This window comes from Diadema antillarum, unplaced genomic scaffold, assembly GCF_040938485.1.
Source record: "Diadema antillarum isolate AM-2024a unplaced genomic scaffold, OU_Dant_1.0 seq00000298_RagTag, whole genome shotgun sequence".
Taxonomy (NCBI): Eukaryota; Metazoa; Echinodermata; class Echinoidea; order Diadematoida; family Diadematidae; genus Diadema; species Diadema antillarum.
The window spans coordinates 21,501-39,769 of record NW_027271321.1 but is presented as its reverse complement, the minus strand read 5'-3'; the positions used below and the strand labels follow the sequence as shown (position 1 = coordinate 39,769).

The 18,269-nt window shown below is 38.6% G+C and overlaps 1 protein-coding gene across 1 annotated transcript; it reads right to left on the bottom strand.

Moving 5' to 3' along the window:
* Positions 1-7,459: 7,459 nt before the first annotated feature.
* LOC139730208 (protein FAM81A-like) lies at positions 7,460-12,491 on the bottom strand. Its single transcript, XM_071641107.1, has 6 exons — positions 12,426-12,491; positions 11,614-11,811; positions 10,748-10,866; positions 10,152-10,281; positions 9,319-9,561; positions 7,460-7,798 (listed from the first exon to the last, which is right to left on the bottom strand). The coding sequence occupies exons 1-6, from the start codon at positions 12,489-12,491 to the stop codon at positions 7,460-7,462; spliced, it is 1,095 nt and encodes a 364-aa protein (XP_071497208.1).
* Between the last annotated feature and the right edge of the window lie 5,778 nt (positions 12,492-18,269).

The window sequence follows — 18,269 nt, the reverse complement described above, 5'->3', positions numbered from 1 at the left end:
AAGAAAATGATGCAAAACTGATCCCCAGGACCGTTTTTGGGACCAAAAAAAAACAAAACAAAGACAACAACAACAACAAACAAACAAAACAACTAACCAACCAACTAACCACCCCCCCCCCAATAAAAAGAAAAAAACCCAAAACATAAAAACTTGAAAAAAAAAAGAAATCACAAATCCATGACTCATCTATTAGAGTTTCGCCTGGAGATTCTTCTAATTTGGAGTTTGGGGAAGAAAAAAAAAAACAAATGGGGGAAAATTACCAAAAAAAAATGAAATCTCCCTCCCCCACCCCCCCCAAAAAAAAAAACATTCACAGCTCCTGCATCATATTACATATTCAAATAATAGATAAACTACCGTGCACTAGTGCTGTAATGAGCATGATCATAACGAAATTCTGGTTACGACAATTTAGGCCGCAACATTATCTACTGTGGCTTTTTTTGTCTTTGTTTAACTGTTCGTTTCTAACAAAATTTTGATATAACGCAAGAAAACTGCCTTATTTCCTGAGGACTGAATTATAACGGGAGCCTACTGTACTCGGTATCTTCCCATTCTCCTTAACCTGATTATCATCTGTTACAAGAGTTACAGCTTATCAGCTCTGGCACAAGACACCAAAGTCAACTAGAAATGTCGCTTTGGCGACTGGTATGCCTCCGCCATAATGCATGATTTTCCCAATATGTCTAGATAGTACATGTGGACAATGCGTGATTACATTTTCACAAAATTGGCAAAATATTGAAATGACAAGTTTGTCACAAATGTGTTGAATGTTCACCTTCCTTGACCTAGGTTTAATTGGATGAATAGGAGAGCATGTATCTAGGGATTTAAGGACTTTAACTTGACTTTGACCCATTCATACATTTAGGCATTGAGTAATTCTCAAGGTACAGGTGTGGAGAAAAAGTGCAATTTCTGAATTGAATAGTAAATTGTTACCATTTTCATCTGGCCCTTGACCCTAAAATTCATAAGATAATCACTTTCAGGTAGAACATGCATAATGTGTACTAAGTTTCAAGATAACTTGAGCCACTTCCGAGATATGGAGGAAAAAGTTAGTTCAGCACTTTCACTTGATCTTTGACCTTTTGATCTTTGAGGCAAAAAAAGAAGAAAAAAAAAAACTTTCCAAAGAATTTCTATTTGGTTACACATGCATACACCAAGTGTAAAAAAAAAAATAACCCTGCTGGCATTGCATAAATATGAGGGAAATAGTAAAATTTTGAAGTGTTGCACTTGACCTTTGACCCCTGACCTTTGACCCCATGAACCCTACATTCTCTAGATAATCACTTCCAGTCAGTACATGTATATACTATGTTCCATGAAGATACCTTGAACAATTTTCCAAGGTACGGAAAAAAAAAAGTTTTAATATTTTTACTTGACCTTTTGACCTTTGACCTCATGACCCAAACTTTCACCAGAGAATCTTAATTGGGTAATACATGTATACACTAAGTTTCAAGAAAATATCTTCAGGCATTCAATAGATATGGTGGAAATAGTGAAATTTTATGTATTTGACCCTGACCTTTTGACCTTTGACCTTTGACCTCATGACCCAAACTTTCACCAGAGAATCTTAATTGGGTAATACATGTATACACTAAGTTTCAAGAAAATATCTTCAGGCATGCAATAGATATGGTGGAAATACTGAAATTTTATGTATTTGACCTTGACCTTTTGACCTTTGACCTTGAGTATGTGCACCCAAAAGTTGATAGGCACAACTTCACCCCCTAATACACATACATGCCAAGTTTCATTAGGATACCTCAACAGGTTTTGATAGTTACCTTGTCCACAAAATTCATTACGGACGGACGGAAGGACGGACGGACGGACGGACGGACGGACGGAAGGACGGACGGACGGAAGGACGGACGGACGGACAACCCGAAAACATAATGCCTCCGGCACCACTTCGTGGCGGAGGCATAAAAACAAATGTCATCATGAAATATTGTGGAATTCCACCATATAAGCTATATATTTTGGAGACATTCACATTGCTGTCTCAAGTGTTTCTCAAGAATGTCTTGCAAGTTATTCCATCAGGGTTTGAAGGTCACGTCAAAATAATTTCATGTTTCTGATTTTTATAGGCCAGGACAGGTTAAAAAAAATCAATGCAGGGTGGTATAGGTCTTGTTACACCTATTATTTGTAATGCAATTGTAATAACAAGCACTCAAAATATAGGCCATGAACATAATCACAAGTCATATTGGTTAACACTTATTTTATATTTCTCGCTTGTCTTGGTGCCTTGAACAGTTTGAATGATGGTCATTCAAATGGTCTTCTTCTATTTGGCAAGATGTTTTATACCAATTGCTGATATTGGTTAATATAAATGAGATTCATTCTTGTAGTTGCCTTTAGACTTTTTTTCTTTGTCAAAGATTACTCCCCTTGACACCCCCCCCCCCCCAAAAAAAAAAAGCAACAATAGCATTATTGAGAATCAGACATTAGCATCATGATGGGCAATGCACAATCCTTTGGATCTTCACCGATATCATACAGGTGTAACTTGACATTTTTATTGACTAAGCCAAGAAAGGAAGAGAAGAGGAAAAATTTGGACTTAGTTTTTTGGTGCTCCTGTCAGACAGTGATTACCTCTTTGCCAACATGTATACAGAAAAGTTTGTTGTTTCTTTTTTTTATATCTATCATGGTTGTTGAAGAACATCTAGCTGCAAAAATCAAGGATATGTCCTCCCAATGAAGTAGGATTTCTAATCATCACGCTGCATGTATCAGTCAAAAAACAAAACATAACAAAACACACACAAATACAAACAAACAAAATCACATCCATCACCACCAATGGAATATTTGCGTGTGTGTGTGTGTGTGTGTGTGTGTGTGTGTGTGTGTGTGTGTGTGTGCGTGTGTGCGTATTTTGTTTTGTTTCCCGATTTTATCGCAGGGTTCTGCACTATACACATCATAGTGCAGGTATTTAATGTATAGTATGGGAAGAACATAATGAAAATGTACACATCATTTCATCACAACATTAATCACACATTTCCAAGTTTTTCTTCCATGCCAACAATTAACATTATAAGCAATCCTTTTTTTTTTTTCAAGTACAAGCATCTCTCATCTAGGAAAAAAAACAAAACAAATCAAGACAATGTGCATATCTGTATCACACATTTATTCTGAAGGATAGATTCAAATCCTTGGAATTGTGTACATTTAATTTAAAAAAAAAAGTGAAACAAGCACATACACATCAATCTGAGAGAAAATGTCTGCACTTTGTACTGACTTATTTGTAATGCAGCTAGTATGGTGATTGACTTCCATACAGCATCTGTGTCAGCGAGCCAGCCTCGACTAACCTACACTGCAAAAACTGGCTGCAGAAAACAAATGCAGCAGGGTACACAAACCCAATGTAGGCATGTTGGACCAGACACTTTGAAAAAAAAAAAACACCTTATATGAATTATAGAATTTCATCTCAGTATTTGATTCTAAAAAAAAATGGCCTGCACAAAGCATATCTGGAAACCGTTCAACCCCATATATTTCTATTAAAAAAAAACCACACCTAAAACAAAACAAACACATTTTATCTGTAATATCATGGAACATAAAGAATGTTCTCATTTCTTTTTTCTTGAGTGGTTTGATTGAGGTATGTCTTGGCAATTTTCACACTTGTGCTACAATATAATGAATGACGATGGATGATGGCTGAGTTGAAGGTTTATACTTTTTAGAGTTGACTGATTTCATGTTCCACTTGAAGATTAATCACCTGAATATTACCTGCTGCATTGGTCTCTTTGGTTAATGGATTATCAACCTACTAAACTCTGAATCACCCATGACCTTCTCGAGAAAAAAAAAATATATATATATAATTGTCTCATTAAATCTGTTCATTTTTCTCCTTGTTGAAAGTGTTGTTCAAAAGCATATTGCTTAGCTCTACAGATTAAGAGTTGTAGCACACACAGCACTCGAATACTCGCGTATAAAGTTATGAGAGGCATCCCATGAGATCAGAATGTTATAGCACAGATACAGACCCTCGTGCGACAGTTGGTTAAGGCTTCTACCAGCCTTTAGTAATTTTGTAGGCAAGCTTTTATCTACAGTACTCGTGTGGATTTCCTTAGGCCAAGTGGTCTTATCCATCCCATCTCATTCAGCTTTAGCTGGACACGGCCTCAACACAGGACACAATATTGGATGGAATGATACCACAATACTAGCCTTTGAAAGGAATTTTTGGCCAAGCAAAATGATAAAGTCCACCTGGATTAAGAGAATCAAGCCAACACTCAATAGGGATTCAGGGTACACTTTGTCATTGATCTTTGGTCCAATGATTAGAAAACAAGCAGACAGGGCAAGAAAAACAGTGTGATCACTTGGCCTAAAGCAGTCCACAGCAGTGAATGAAAGCTGGCCAACAAAAAGTATGTAAGTTGGTAGAAGCCATAACCTTCCATTGTATGATATAGCATTGTACAATCATAATTTCGCAGAGCAGCATGGTACACCACATACACATTGTATATACACTTGTATATATAAGTTTACAACTTCACCTATTTACAAGTTCGTCTGAATAAGATTTAAGTACATATTTTACATAACTATTTCAGAGCTACAATAGAAAGACTTGGGCAAATCTATTTATTTGGAGGGAATGACAATTGGAATTGAATCTAAAGAGAAAGACTTAATCTTCAGTTCCCAGTACATGACACATGTGTAGTGTGCAATATCTTCATTCTGTGAATACACTGGTACACTGTACATTCTACCGTGGGAGCATACACATCTTATGCTCAAGCATACACCAATGACTCATTATATTTCAGCTCACAATTTAATTGTCGCATTTGACTGTCTTACCAAGGAAATGCAACCCATGTCAAATTGTCTTTGGTTCAGTTAAAAAACAACCCCCTCCCCCAAAAAACAAAACAAAACAAAACAAAACAAAACAAAACAAAATGATAAAGTTTCATTCAGTCTGGGAATCAGCATTATCAGTTGCAACCACATCATATTTGAATTGAGTGATGACACACCTCAAAATTCTCGCATTGATTTTTAAAAAAATCATTAATTTGCAATATTGATTTATTCTTGAATGAATACTGCACTCAATGTCCTAAGAAATCATTAGCAATGTGTCACTACACTCTGCAATAATTTAATGCAAAGAAAGAAAAAGATACTTTTTGAATTTGTTTTAAAAAAATGCATTTTTTGTAGATTGCAAGCACATCAATAGAAGATTTCTGAGGCAATAAATTCTTCTAATTTGCACTTACAATTGTACGTGGTTGTGACCAAACTCAATTAATTCATAAAAACACATGAAACTTTACACTTCTGTATCTTTCTTTCATGCAAAATTTGAATGAATTATTTATTTTTCTTTCTTTATTTATTCACTTCATTTTTCAGATTTGTTATGTCAATTAAAGTCCATTAAACATTGAGTGGCATTTCATTTTGATTGACAGCAAGCCCTGTTGATGCTTTCACAGCATACAGATTATGTATGAGTGCAGAATACAGTGGCCACTGCAGAATCAATTCTAGAAATTTGAAGAAATGTGAACACAGACTAATGCTACCGCTGAATCATTTCCTTGCTGAAATAATCAAATCTATGTCGATCACCCAATTCCAGGGATGCAAGTTAGCATAAAAGACAGGGCCTGAAATACATCTAGATGAAGCTCCTTTGTACATGAAAAAGCCTGAACTTTGGAAACTGCTAGGGTCTGAATTCAGGCTTTTTCCTGAAAACTAGCATCCCTCCAATTCCTAGCCTGTTCAACATATAGTGTACGAGACATATGCCACACATTATTTTACAAACGGCACAAGCATATCAAAATTACTACTCTGTTATGATAATTTATGTATAGAAAAATAAAAAATATATGTACACTCTACAGGCATTTCTTGTCATGTGAAGGCAGTAGTTAACACTGAAAACATCCCGTCGCTACAATTTACTGAATCAGTAGTGATCGCTACATTGAAAGATTATGACAAGAAGGAATATCACAACAAAGTTGCTTCTAAAACACTCTCCATATTTTGTTAAGACTGCATGACCTTCCCTCTCCATACACCATTTTGTTTCATAGAGCCTCTTGTTCACATTTCACAGCATGCTTGATACTTCATGTCTTGACAGCAATCTAATGCTGAGACTAGGGTTCCTCAATGCAATTGAGGAGCATCTGATGAGTGAAAATTTCAGTCCCAGTGTGTTCTACATGAACAGAAATTTGTTACATGTTTACTCACACATTTTTAAAAACAATATTTTAAAGGTCAATTAACAAAACAACTACCGGTATATGTTTTACGCCAAGATATTTTTGCACTAGTACTGTCACAGGTATCGCCTTTGAAAATGCATATGCCAAGTTTTAACAGAAAGAGGCTTTAGGAGCTAATATTGAGCGAGTTCCTACACATTTCTTGAAATCTTTGATATCTTCTTCATTCTTCTCGAGGATAAAATCAGAATTACAAGAGTTGTCTGCTGTATTTTTTGTTTCTTTTGCTTGGCCGATTGTCATGCATCAAGCATGAATTTATTCTTTTTTTAGGGAGTTGTCTGGATGAGGCATATATGTTCTAACGAGCTCGAGTTGTTCTCAATACTGATAAACTCTGACTTGGTATTACCACTTCATATTCTTTCCCTTAAACATGTCTTGCAAATGGCAAAACTTTATTTTGGATTTCTTCAGTCAGGCTACTGTGACTGTTTGTACAGGAACAAGGATAATCATAAAAAGACTCTGTGACTTTGAATTTTTGCTGCAGAGCACTGAAGCCTTGCCATCAAAATTTAAGCTAAACTCAATCTGTGATTAGCAAGTGATTACCAAGCAGTAGAGTATGAATGGATGCGCGCTCTATGCCAAAGATGCCCTGTTATTCTCCTTGTTATAAGATAAAAGGAGAACAAACACCCAAATAATTGATATAACACTAGAATACTGTAAAGTGGATATTTTCCCCTGAGTAATTTTTGCGTTTGGCCAGATAAGATGAGTCTCGCATGCTTTTAATTCTGTGGAATCAAGACATGAACTACTGGAACAAATTGTCAGCTAAGATATTTGCGTGCTTTAATTTTTGCACTAGTTTGTGGTTGCGCGGAATGCATGAAAATTTACACTTTTACAGTAAACAGGACTGTCACCTGAACCCAGTGCAAAATTGTGAAAAGATGAATCTCCCTTGCATTGGAGATTGTCTTGTTCCATGTCATATATTCCCACTCTTGAGTGAATACTCATTTCATGTATAATCTACTCTGAACTGCATGCTGTTTGGGAATGAGTATGTCCCCTGGCCAGCCAGACACGTGGATGTGAGCCACAGCAAATGCGGTCTTCTCCTTCAGCATCTCCTAGGTGACGACGACCAGCTTCTTCATCCTGGCCATCTCTGTCCGAAGCTCCTCGGCAAGGAGTACCTGCTTCCCTTCCAGCACCGCCCGCAGGCTTGTCAGGCTCTCTTTCAGGGCCTCCAGTCCCCCCGACATCTCCCCCTGGGCCTCCTCCACCACCGCCCTCAGCCGGCGCTCCAGGCGGAGCAGCTCGTTCTGGAGAGCGCTCTCGCTGGCCCTCTGGACCTCCCTCAGCCCCGCTTTGCTCTCGGACTTGGCCTCCCTCAGCTCCATTTCAAGCTTCTCCTGGCGTCTCTCCAAGGACGCGATTTTCTTTTGTAGAGACTCTTCTACCTCATCCTGCATAACAACGTTACAGATGTTCATGATAATTCTAGTATACATGCAAAACTGTCAATTTTTTTCGAAAATGTACACTCCTGCGCAAGAAACATATGAAAATATGCCATATAACACAATTTTAGTTGGGTAATGGCGCAATTGCAAAATATTAACCAAAAAAGTTTGCCAGAAGTACTTACAGTCTCAGAGCATACCCGATCACGGTTGCTAAATGATGTTTTCACAATTGATTATCGATAATCAACACAGTCACAGCAGTAACTGTATCCTTCAATTTTCCATCCTATGATGAATCACATGCAGCTTGTTGGAAAATATGATTGGTAGGGCACAATCGATCATCACGGATCACCACCTGCCCACTACTGAAATCGGAGGGTGCTTCAAAATTGAAAGATGCAACCATATTTTCAAAACTATTTACACTTTTTGATCTCAAAATACTCCAAAACATCTGTTTTGGCTCAAAGCTTATCTAGTACATTGATTTGAACCCCATCCCCCCCCCCCCAAAAAAAAAAAGGAAAAAGAAAAGAAAAAAGGTTAAAAAATGGTTTAAGTTGCAGAAAGGCAAATTGGGGTTGGTATGGATTAAACATGGGGACTTTGGATCCTTATCAAAATTTGGGCAAGCTATGGAGAGATAACCAGGCATTCATGATGCCTACCAAGTAGAGGCTACAGATGGCCATGCATAAGTAGCTTGTTATCTGTGAACCAAAGGAATACAGAACATCTTGAGGTGAAATGATTCTCCACTCAAGTATTTGACTCTATTATCAAATGGCAAAGATCCATATTGTCACATTATGAGGGAACTGATGTCGATCAGACAGCCAGATATGCTTAGAAATCCTCCTCTCTTACATGTAGTTAGTACAGACTGGTTAGCAACAGTCATTAATGATTGAAATCTTAATAACTTTCTGGTCATTGTTCAGATACATAATTTACAAAACTAAGATCAGAGGAGGAAGGTAATCTACATGTATATGATTGCCTTGAAGATTAAGTCAAAGTTATCATAAAGCCTCTTGACAGTACTACATTAAAAATTGAGGAGTAATAATGTTTGTTTTTACCCAACAGATAGCAAATTTCTACATCATACAAACAGCATAAATAAATTGAATTTGAATTCGTATTTAATGAAATTACACCTAAACACAAATTAGTTCTTTGTAAATGCTGTTTGCTTTCAATTTCAAAGATAGATTGACGTTTGGTAGTGAAGACAACTTCATGTCTGATGTTTTTGTGTCTGTATGGAAGATTGCTTGGCAAAATAAGATGGTGAAGTGGAAAAAGAGGTGATTGTTGGAGAGCACTCAACTGTAGACGTGAAAAAGTGGTCAATGTTTTAAAATGTCAGACTGAACATTTGCATTTGATGCATAATGAAATAGGATTTGGGGACAAATGATATCAATGGACAGCTCGACCAACATGAAATCCCATTATTCACAGCATGCAAAATACAAAATCGACTTAATGATTATAACTGTGGCAATTCTCACCACTTTCTTGTCCCGCTTGTGCTGCGACATGTCCATGGACATGGTCATTTCTCTCTCCAGCTTGGCTTGAGACGACAGTCCCTCTGTCCGGATGGACTCCACAGTGTGCTGCGTTTCGTCAATCAGGCTTTTGAGTCGGGCATCGAGGGTGGCCAGCGCCTGCTGGAACTTCTCCTCGGACGACGTCAGCCTTGCGCTGTGCTTGGATCTGTGCTCCTCCGAGCTGTCCCCTAACTTGGAGATCTGTCCCATGGAAAAATTGTATTAGGTCGAGAGAATCAAGAAGTAAGAACAACGAGACTATTTTCCTACATGAGCATGATGAGAAGAGTCTTCCCTGAATCTGGATTGATTTTTGAAGGAAACACACACATCTCAAGCACACACACACACACACACACACACACATACACACACAGAAAAAAAGAGCAAAGATGAAACCTAAAAAAAACACCAAAAACAGTGCTTCGAGTTTATGCAAACTTTCCACACACAAAGTTGGTTGGGTTGCAATTAGGATATCATCATGTTTCACTATAACCAGTAACTGGATTAACTGAATACAAAATGGGAGAGAAATCTCTCTATTTTACAATTGACCACATCCCAGAAGGTTATGACCATTAATTAGGTAACATTTCAAAAGCTCATTACGATATTGAGTGCAAATGTTGTGTTTGCAATACTAACATACAAATTGGAAGGTGTTTTCTTTTTTTTTCTGCAAATTCTGAGGACCATGTAACCATTTTAAGGGGTCTAAAAAGCAAGCTGGGGCATAGTTACTGCATCTCAAATTCAACTGACTGCATACCATGAAATCTATTATTCACCTTCTCTTCCAGGAGTTTCTCCGTTCGAGTCTGATGACCCATGACCGTCTGCATCTGAAGGGTGAGTGTGCTGAGTGAGTCAAACATCTTCCTCATGTCGCCCGAGAGAACTGAGATATTAGCATCACATCTTGGAGAGGGAGGAAGGAATAAAGACTAATAGGTCACACTGCACACTCACTGGCAAAGAATATCACCCAGATGTGCTAAATATGTGCAAAATATACTAAAACTGAGACTCCAGTGAAAAGTCCCAGTTGTAGTGAATTGAAACAGCCCGGTATCAAGTAATCAGCAAAGAGAATTTACAGATATTGCAGTGTGATATGAATTGTATTGCACACTGTCATCTGAAGAAGAAATTCAGTGAAAGTTTGAAGGGTTTGCAAATGATGGCTACAATTAGACACCTACATTGAGAAATGATATACAACACCCCTTCACATCACAAAAAAGGGGGGTAACTAAAGAGGTTGGAAGTAATGCAGATACAATTTCTAAGAGATGGTAGAGTACAAGTAAGAGAGATACAAAAACTCTATATTGGAAGTAAGGAAATAGTTGTTTTGGTGGAGATTTTCCCCCCACCTACGTACCTTGCAACCCTCGACCTCAAGTCATTCACAGAGGTTGCCTGCTGCACCTCTAGACTGCGCATCAAGTTGTTGCTCATGGCACTGGCCTGGTCCCTTCCACTGAGCTGGCTCTCCAGGCTCTGTGCATTGCAAATACATGTACGTATGTAGTAACACTATGCAGGAGTAGTAATCCACGCAGGGAATCAAAAGGCTTCCATTGGCACATTTTTCTTGAGATTTTTCATTCTATTCATGATTACATACTGACTGACAATACTTGCAACTATACTTTGAAACTAAAATGCAGTCAGGCAAAGTGGTTATGGACAGCCAGAAAAGTTTCAGCTGAATGTACAAATTGTAGGAATGATATACACTCATCCGAATTCATATGGTATTAGTATCCACCACTAATACAAGAATTTTTGCAAAGGACACAGGTAACACAACTTGCTGCTGTAAGTTTAGTATTTACATATGGGTGTCACTGGAACATAGAAAAAAAAAACCCAAATGGAAATAACGAAGTGTGCTTTTCTCTATATAAAAAGTACATTTTGGATGAATTCTACAAGGCAAGGTACTAATAAGTACAGCTCTTATCAATCTTAACTAATCAACATACTTTAGTCAGGTTACAACCAGAGAAAGGTTAAGATTGTGCAATATCAAGTTAATTCAAGAAAAAAACAAACCTTTTGTTTCTGAACCGATGGCATATTGTTTTGCAATTAGGACAGCCAGCAAACATAGATAACTACGATCAACACTATTGATGATGGTTTACAACAGAAAAATATCACTAAAATTGACATAAATTTCTCCCCGAGGCTCAGCAAACTCAGTAAAATTGCTGTGTCATCTTCCCTATTGCTCGGGCTCACCTCAATTTCATGTCCCAGCCGCTTGAGGGCAGAGGTGACGGTGTGAAGGTGCTCCTGCAAGAGCCCCCTCAGCTGCCTGTCGGGCCAAGCCCCGTACCCACTCTCCTCCATCATGTGGGAGACAATGGCATTCTTCAACTCTGATGCCCGCTCTATCAGCAACCGCGAATTGGCCCCGCGGGAAGGCGATTCCACTACCTGCGTGAGTCAATCGGGATAGATTTTCAAGATTGCACTTGATCTTAAAACTCAGTACAGTGGACTCTCATTATAATAAGTCCTCAGTATCGGCAGTTTTCTTTCATTATATAAAGATTGTTGTTTTTAAAAACGAAAAAATAAATGATAAAAAGCATAGAGCAGATGATGCCACAGCCTGAATTTGTACTTCATTGTTTCCAAATTTTGTTATAACCGTGTTCGTTTATAACAAGAGTGCACTGTATTCTATTCTTGGATGAAATCTGGTAAATATAATTTCTTCAATGAATCATCAGACATAATTCTGTATTTAACATGTCACACAATTCATATTGATCAAAATTAGAAAGAAAAAGTTACATGGTAGATAAAATTTTCACGACCTCTTATACTCAGAAGGACCCATCCTCATAAAATTTTGTTTACTCTGACATGTACTGCGATGCACCAACTCTTTTACAATGTGACTTGCTTCATTCTTGTTCAGCCGACAAACGTAAAACAGCCCTCATAACTAAGGTATTTGTTAGAGTTGGTATATACACTGTAGGTGAAATGTTTGAAGTCAACACAGATGCTTTTAAAGAGTGAAGTGACAATGATCAGCTCACCTGGTTTTCTACTACTCTCCCAACATTGCTCCAATTGCTCTGCAAAGGTGGCAACCTGCTTGCCATCTTCAAACAGACTTTCAACGCCGAGGTCCTACATGTAAAAGTTGTTCCTGGATGCTCCCACGAGTTGCTTGCCTTGTTGAGTTGTGCATGTGACAGAAGCAGATGCCTGGATACTCAAGACTACATCATGCTTTTGAGTTGCAATGGGTAAGCAATCAATATGGCTGTAGTAAATGGGATGTGCCTTTCATGTCACCTTCTTGATCTGGAGGAAACAGAGAGAAAAGAAGAAAGATAAACACAGAGTGTGTCTGTTTTTTGCATGTTATAATGTTAGTTTATTTTTTATAGTTCTGATGAAGAAATATAAAAACAATCTATTTCTAAAGCTGTCTGTTTATTCTTGCAAGTGACATAAAACACTGAAAGCCTGACCTTTTAGGGGACCTTCCTACCTTTATTTGTTCCAGAACTTCATAAACTCATGGTTCAAGAGTATGACATGTTGAGGACAGGCTGAGTAGTGATATCGCTACAACATATATTTCCAATAATGGACACCTGCCAGATGAGTATGGATTTTTAGTCGGGACTCGTCTTCCCAAAAGACCACCATATCTGAACTGTTGAACAATTCACCACAGACACAGTCAGCTAATTTCAGCTAAACATGAAGTTGAATCTGCACACAGAGCTCAGGTAACTCTTTTAGACCCTAGAGAGAGAGAGAGAGAGAGAGAGAGAGAGAGAGAGAGAAGTATAATATGATAGGAGAGCACTATGATATGATAGGAGAGTAGTCGGTGAGTAGATAAGTCAATAATAAGACAATATTCACTTTATGGACTTATGAACCAACATAGGTAATAAATGCAGATGGATATCTCATCCCTCAAGTTCATGCATGCTGTAGCATGCGAGAGATCGCACGGGAAGCAAAACCCAAGCAAGGGATCTCTATAGTAAGTTTGATAGCTAAAGCTCGTCTCTCTACTCTAGTCTCTTAACCTCTTACTTGCACTTGGTGCCCCCATAAAAAAACTTTTTAGTCTTTTGTTTCTTCCGCGATCTGCCGAATCACACGCAGATGGATATGTCAGGTTTGTGAATGAATCGCGACACAGGGATATTCCAAGGTAAAATTTCAAAACGCTGATGTCCCCTGGGGGCATCAAGTGTTTGTACCATTATTCAATTTATGCCCCCTTGGCGGCCTAAACGTTTAATCAATATTTCATACAGTTTTGAGGTCGCGCCAGAACTGTGCAAGGAGTGCATTCTCTTTAATAAATATTTTCTTCGGTTCTCTTAGGGGTAAATCAAATGCCATAGAGATACAGAAACAGTGTAGGGTCTAAAAGAGTTACCTCTTCACCTCCCTGTCGTGCTGGGAAGTACCTAGCCTCCTAGGATAGGAACTTAATTCACTGGAATTGGAAGCGGCTAGGCTTGCATTGCAAGCGGACATAGCCTATGCCCATGGCCCATGCCATGCCCGTGGAGCGACTGTTGAGTGTTGAGCAGAATGAGAAGGATTTTATACAACATGTACAAGAGCGAGACCCAAAATCACTGCACTGCTTATTTGAATAGAGAAGTTTTGCCGTAAGCTTATGTTGTTATGCAACCACAATGTATATTTGCACGTCTTACATGACTATTATTGAAATGGTACTCACGTTTGCGATCGAACAGCTTGTAGAACAGAAAGTGTGGATACACGTACAGAGACAGACGTGTAGATCAGAGACCCCGATTCCAAGAAAATACCACTGTTGTACTTGCTACGTATAGCGAGCTCACTCTCGCACATCAAACGTCGTGTATAATATACGCGTACCGTCGCGATCGCAACGCCGTAAAGTTTAATAGTCTCATTTCGAGACTTTGGGTGTGTAATGTTCGATGTTCAGAACGACGACATGTTGTCTCGACGATCAATCATATAACTTGATTGTGGAAACGCTCTCATGCTCCTTATAAAATCTTAACAGTTTCTCTTAAAAGGCAAAGATGATAAGCAATGGACGTTCTTTCCCTCGGTCATTAACAGCGTCGCTTTGGGTTCAGATATAAAAACTCAAAGTCTGAGGCTAGCCGCGTGCTCATACAACAAAATACACTGTACAATAGAAATCAAAATCTGATATATTTTTTATTTATTTTTTTGTCACGGAAGTGGAAAGAGACTCCTGCCTTATACACCAATCGTGGAAGTGGGAGCCGGGCCCGGGAGCCGGGAAAGTGGTTGAATACTAGTATGTTACCAATCCAGCCTCATGACCCCCCCCCCCATTCACTTGAGAAGAAACAAGAAATATAACAGCGATTCATATTTTTCCTATGAACATCTGCTCAATCCCATCAATCTTCAATTTCAAAACCGCAATAGAAAAATATTGTCTATGTATAGGCCTATAGTGTTTGTATCACAGATAAATTTACAGGGGCGGATCCGGGAGTTCCGGAAAAGGGGGAGGGTGGACAAAGAGAAATACAGGGGGATGCATGCGCCCCTGTGCGCCCCCTCCTGGATCCGCCTGTGAATCATGTAAGATGTTGCCAGCAAGTAGTTTTGGGGGCCTGAGAATAAGAAAAAACATCAAGACAGTGTTTACGTCTACCTTCATTGTGCTAGAAAAAAAAAAAAAAAAAAAAAACCGGTAGGCCCCCTATACTTGCAGGAAGAATGTATCTGCTTGAGGAGAAATGACGGTATTGAGAAACTCGACAAAAAATGGAAATTAACAATGTCCAGGGGCGGATTTAGTTTTTTGCTATAGGGGAGGGGGTTGCCATAGTTTGGGTCATGACAAGCAAATAGAAAAAAGTCCCATTTTCTAACGCCACTTCTTTTTCCATAAATCGCTGACAAGCAAGAAAAAGAGAGAGAAAAAAAGGGGGATGGGGTCTTCATTTTCCGCTGTCATTTTTCTGCTATAATAAAAAAAGAAGAAAGAAAGACGGAAAAGAAAACATCAATGGGGTTACTATCATTATGCTGCTGTAAAAACATATATAGTAGGCCTACGTATTACATCATCATTGCGAAAATGAACATTTGACTATCACATAAAAACTTTGCAAGATTATAATGATAGGACATAACTTATCAACAGATCTTTTACGGAAAGAGAACGGACTGAATGAGCTTTGAAATTTTGCACATCAGTGTCAAGAACCATGTCACGGGAAGTATGTGGGAGACTGTATACCACCTCGAGATCTCGTGTCATGAGCGGTGGCAAAGACTAATAATAATTGTCAATACTGTGTGTCCTTGGCGAAATCATGCCAGGTGTGTGTGTGTGTGTGTGTGTGTGTGTGTGTGTGTGTGTGTGTGTGTGTGTGTGTGTGTGTGTTATAGAGATATAAAGTTAAGGTTATTTTTAGGATACGTTATTAATGCTTTCAATTTAATCATAATTATGAAATTGTTCCATCTGAGAGCATAAAGTAACAAGCTATTCCATCAGCCTTTCAGGTACAACCCAATACTCGATGCCATTTACATTAATTGGTATTTAGTTTGAATGCATGAGCGTTGATAATCGGGCATCTGATTCTTTACCGGGGTGGATCAAGGAATTCTGTAGAAGGGGACAGCAACTAATATTTCTGGTGCCACTTCCAGGTTTCACTTCATTTTTTTTCTTTTAGCATTTCTTTTGTTTTTTAACGAGAATTAAGGGGGCGTGCGCCGGTTGCACCCCCACCCCGGATCCGCCACTGTCTTTTGTTGTGAAGGTGAGCATAAAACGAGGAATTGCCATCAGACTACAGTCTATAAAATTTGTACTCCAAGTTTTTGATGACTGGTTAAATCATCAATGAACTTGCAAAATACAGTTAGCTTTCTGGCATTCCTGAAATTTACCATTCCATTTCATTATATAACCATAGTAACATGTAAACGTTTTCAAAATATCTATAACAAAATTGACTTAATACTAAGTGTTTATTATTTCTCACATCACGCACTCGACATTGTGATCAGGTATTGTAAATAACATAGACTTTATGGGGAATAATATTAAAAGTTATATAATCATCATACAAATATATTGCATGTGTGTGTCATGATATGTGTGTATTATGTAAAGAGGTATCTTTCTAAAAAAAAAAAAAAATCGGTTGAAAATATTCACTCTCAAAGGAGTGAATACAAAAAAGAGTGAATTTTGAGTTAAAATGTTCATTTTCACTCATTTGGAGTGACCTCCGAGGATCACTCGAAGATTTGGGAGTGACGCCTTCCCTGAGGTCACTCTAAGACGAGTGAAAATGAATATTTTCACTCAAAATTCACTCCAATTTCACTCCTGTTTTTTTTTATTCACTCCTTTAAGAATTAACATTTTCACTCGATTTTTTTAGAGAGTACAGAGGTATACATAGAGAATCAAGTCAATATACTTTCAAGCTGAAAAACATAAACAAGCTATTCCATCCACCTTAATAGGCCTACCCATAACAGGCTTATAAAAATGACATTGTTTTCACATCAATTTGAATCCAGTTTAAATGCATTTTGTGATAGTATTGATAATCATTCAGCAAGGCTTATCAGGCAAGCTAAATGTATATGTTGTCATTAAAACATATTTTATTTGAACGGCGTGCATGCAGAAGTACATGGAATAGCAAAGTCATCATGATAGCATTTACAATTCATCATCAAGCAATTATACTGCTGAGTAGCTCCAACCATCCATCAATGTAACACTCTTCTTATTATTAGTCTTTTTATCTTTTTATCTTCACACCACGTGTATTTATCTCCCTCTCTCCCCCTCTTTCTCATCCTTCTCTTACTGCATCGGGGAAGGGATTTTCCAGGGTGTCTGTTTCCGGTTAGGTTCCCCGTCTTTTGTAGGCCAGGTCCCACTGCACTTACGGATGCAAAGAGGATGTAAAACGTAAAAAAGATCTTGCCATCCGTTGGAAAACGCTACGCATCCGCTGTGTAGATATCGCATACGTGTTTAATACGCTCTATCCATTGAGCATTCGTCCATGGTGATTTCATCCGCGCAAAAAGTTTTAAGCTGCTTAAAACTTTTAGAACGGATGAACTTTCCGCCGTGTACGATGTAAATCCGCGATATATACGAGCAACAAACGTTGTATGTCCGTTATCATCCCTTAAACGTCCGCTGTATCCTCTTTGCATCCTCTGGGCGTCCTCGCAACTCACAACTGCTGCAGCTGATACTAATGTAGTAACGGAAAAAAGGAGGAAAGATAAGGTATATGGAACGTCTGTACATCGTTAGTAGCACGGAAATAGAAAGGATGTAAGCGTATGCATCTCGTATATAAAGTATTTGAAACGGACAAAGCGTTTGTTTCCGTTACGCGTACGTGATGCATTCGCTTCATCCGCTCTGCATCCGCTCTTTCCGCTATGCATCCGCTTCGCAATTATCCCCGGTAACCCCTTCGGAGCTGTCACCCACTTCCATCCGCTTTTATCCGCTAGGCTTCCGATGAACATCCGTTTAACATCCCTGCTACATACTACCCACGTCCGTTCTTTTCCGTTCTGTTTTCGCAAATTTTCGCCAATTTCTGGAGCGGATGAAAGCGGATGGAGCCACCCCCGAAATTTTGCTGTTTTGAAATTTTGTCCGCTGTGTCCTTTCCGGATACGTTTTGTGTCCATCGGCCAGTGGGATCGGGCCTAGGCCTATTTAATCACATGATTTTGTTAGGTCAGGTGACGTATTACGTGTGGGGGAATACACCCTATACAACCACTGCTTTTGCATTCCTCCCAGCGTACATATAGGGTCTGCTTACAATATTCTGTAAAGTTATGCATTGCGATGTAATTTA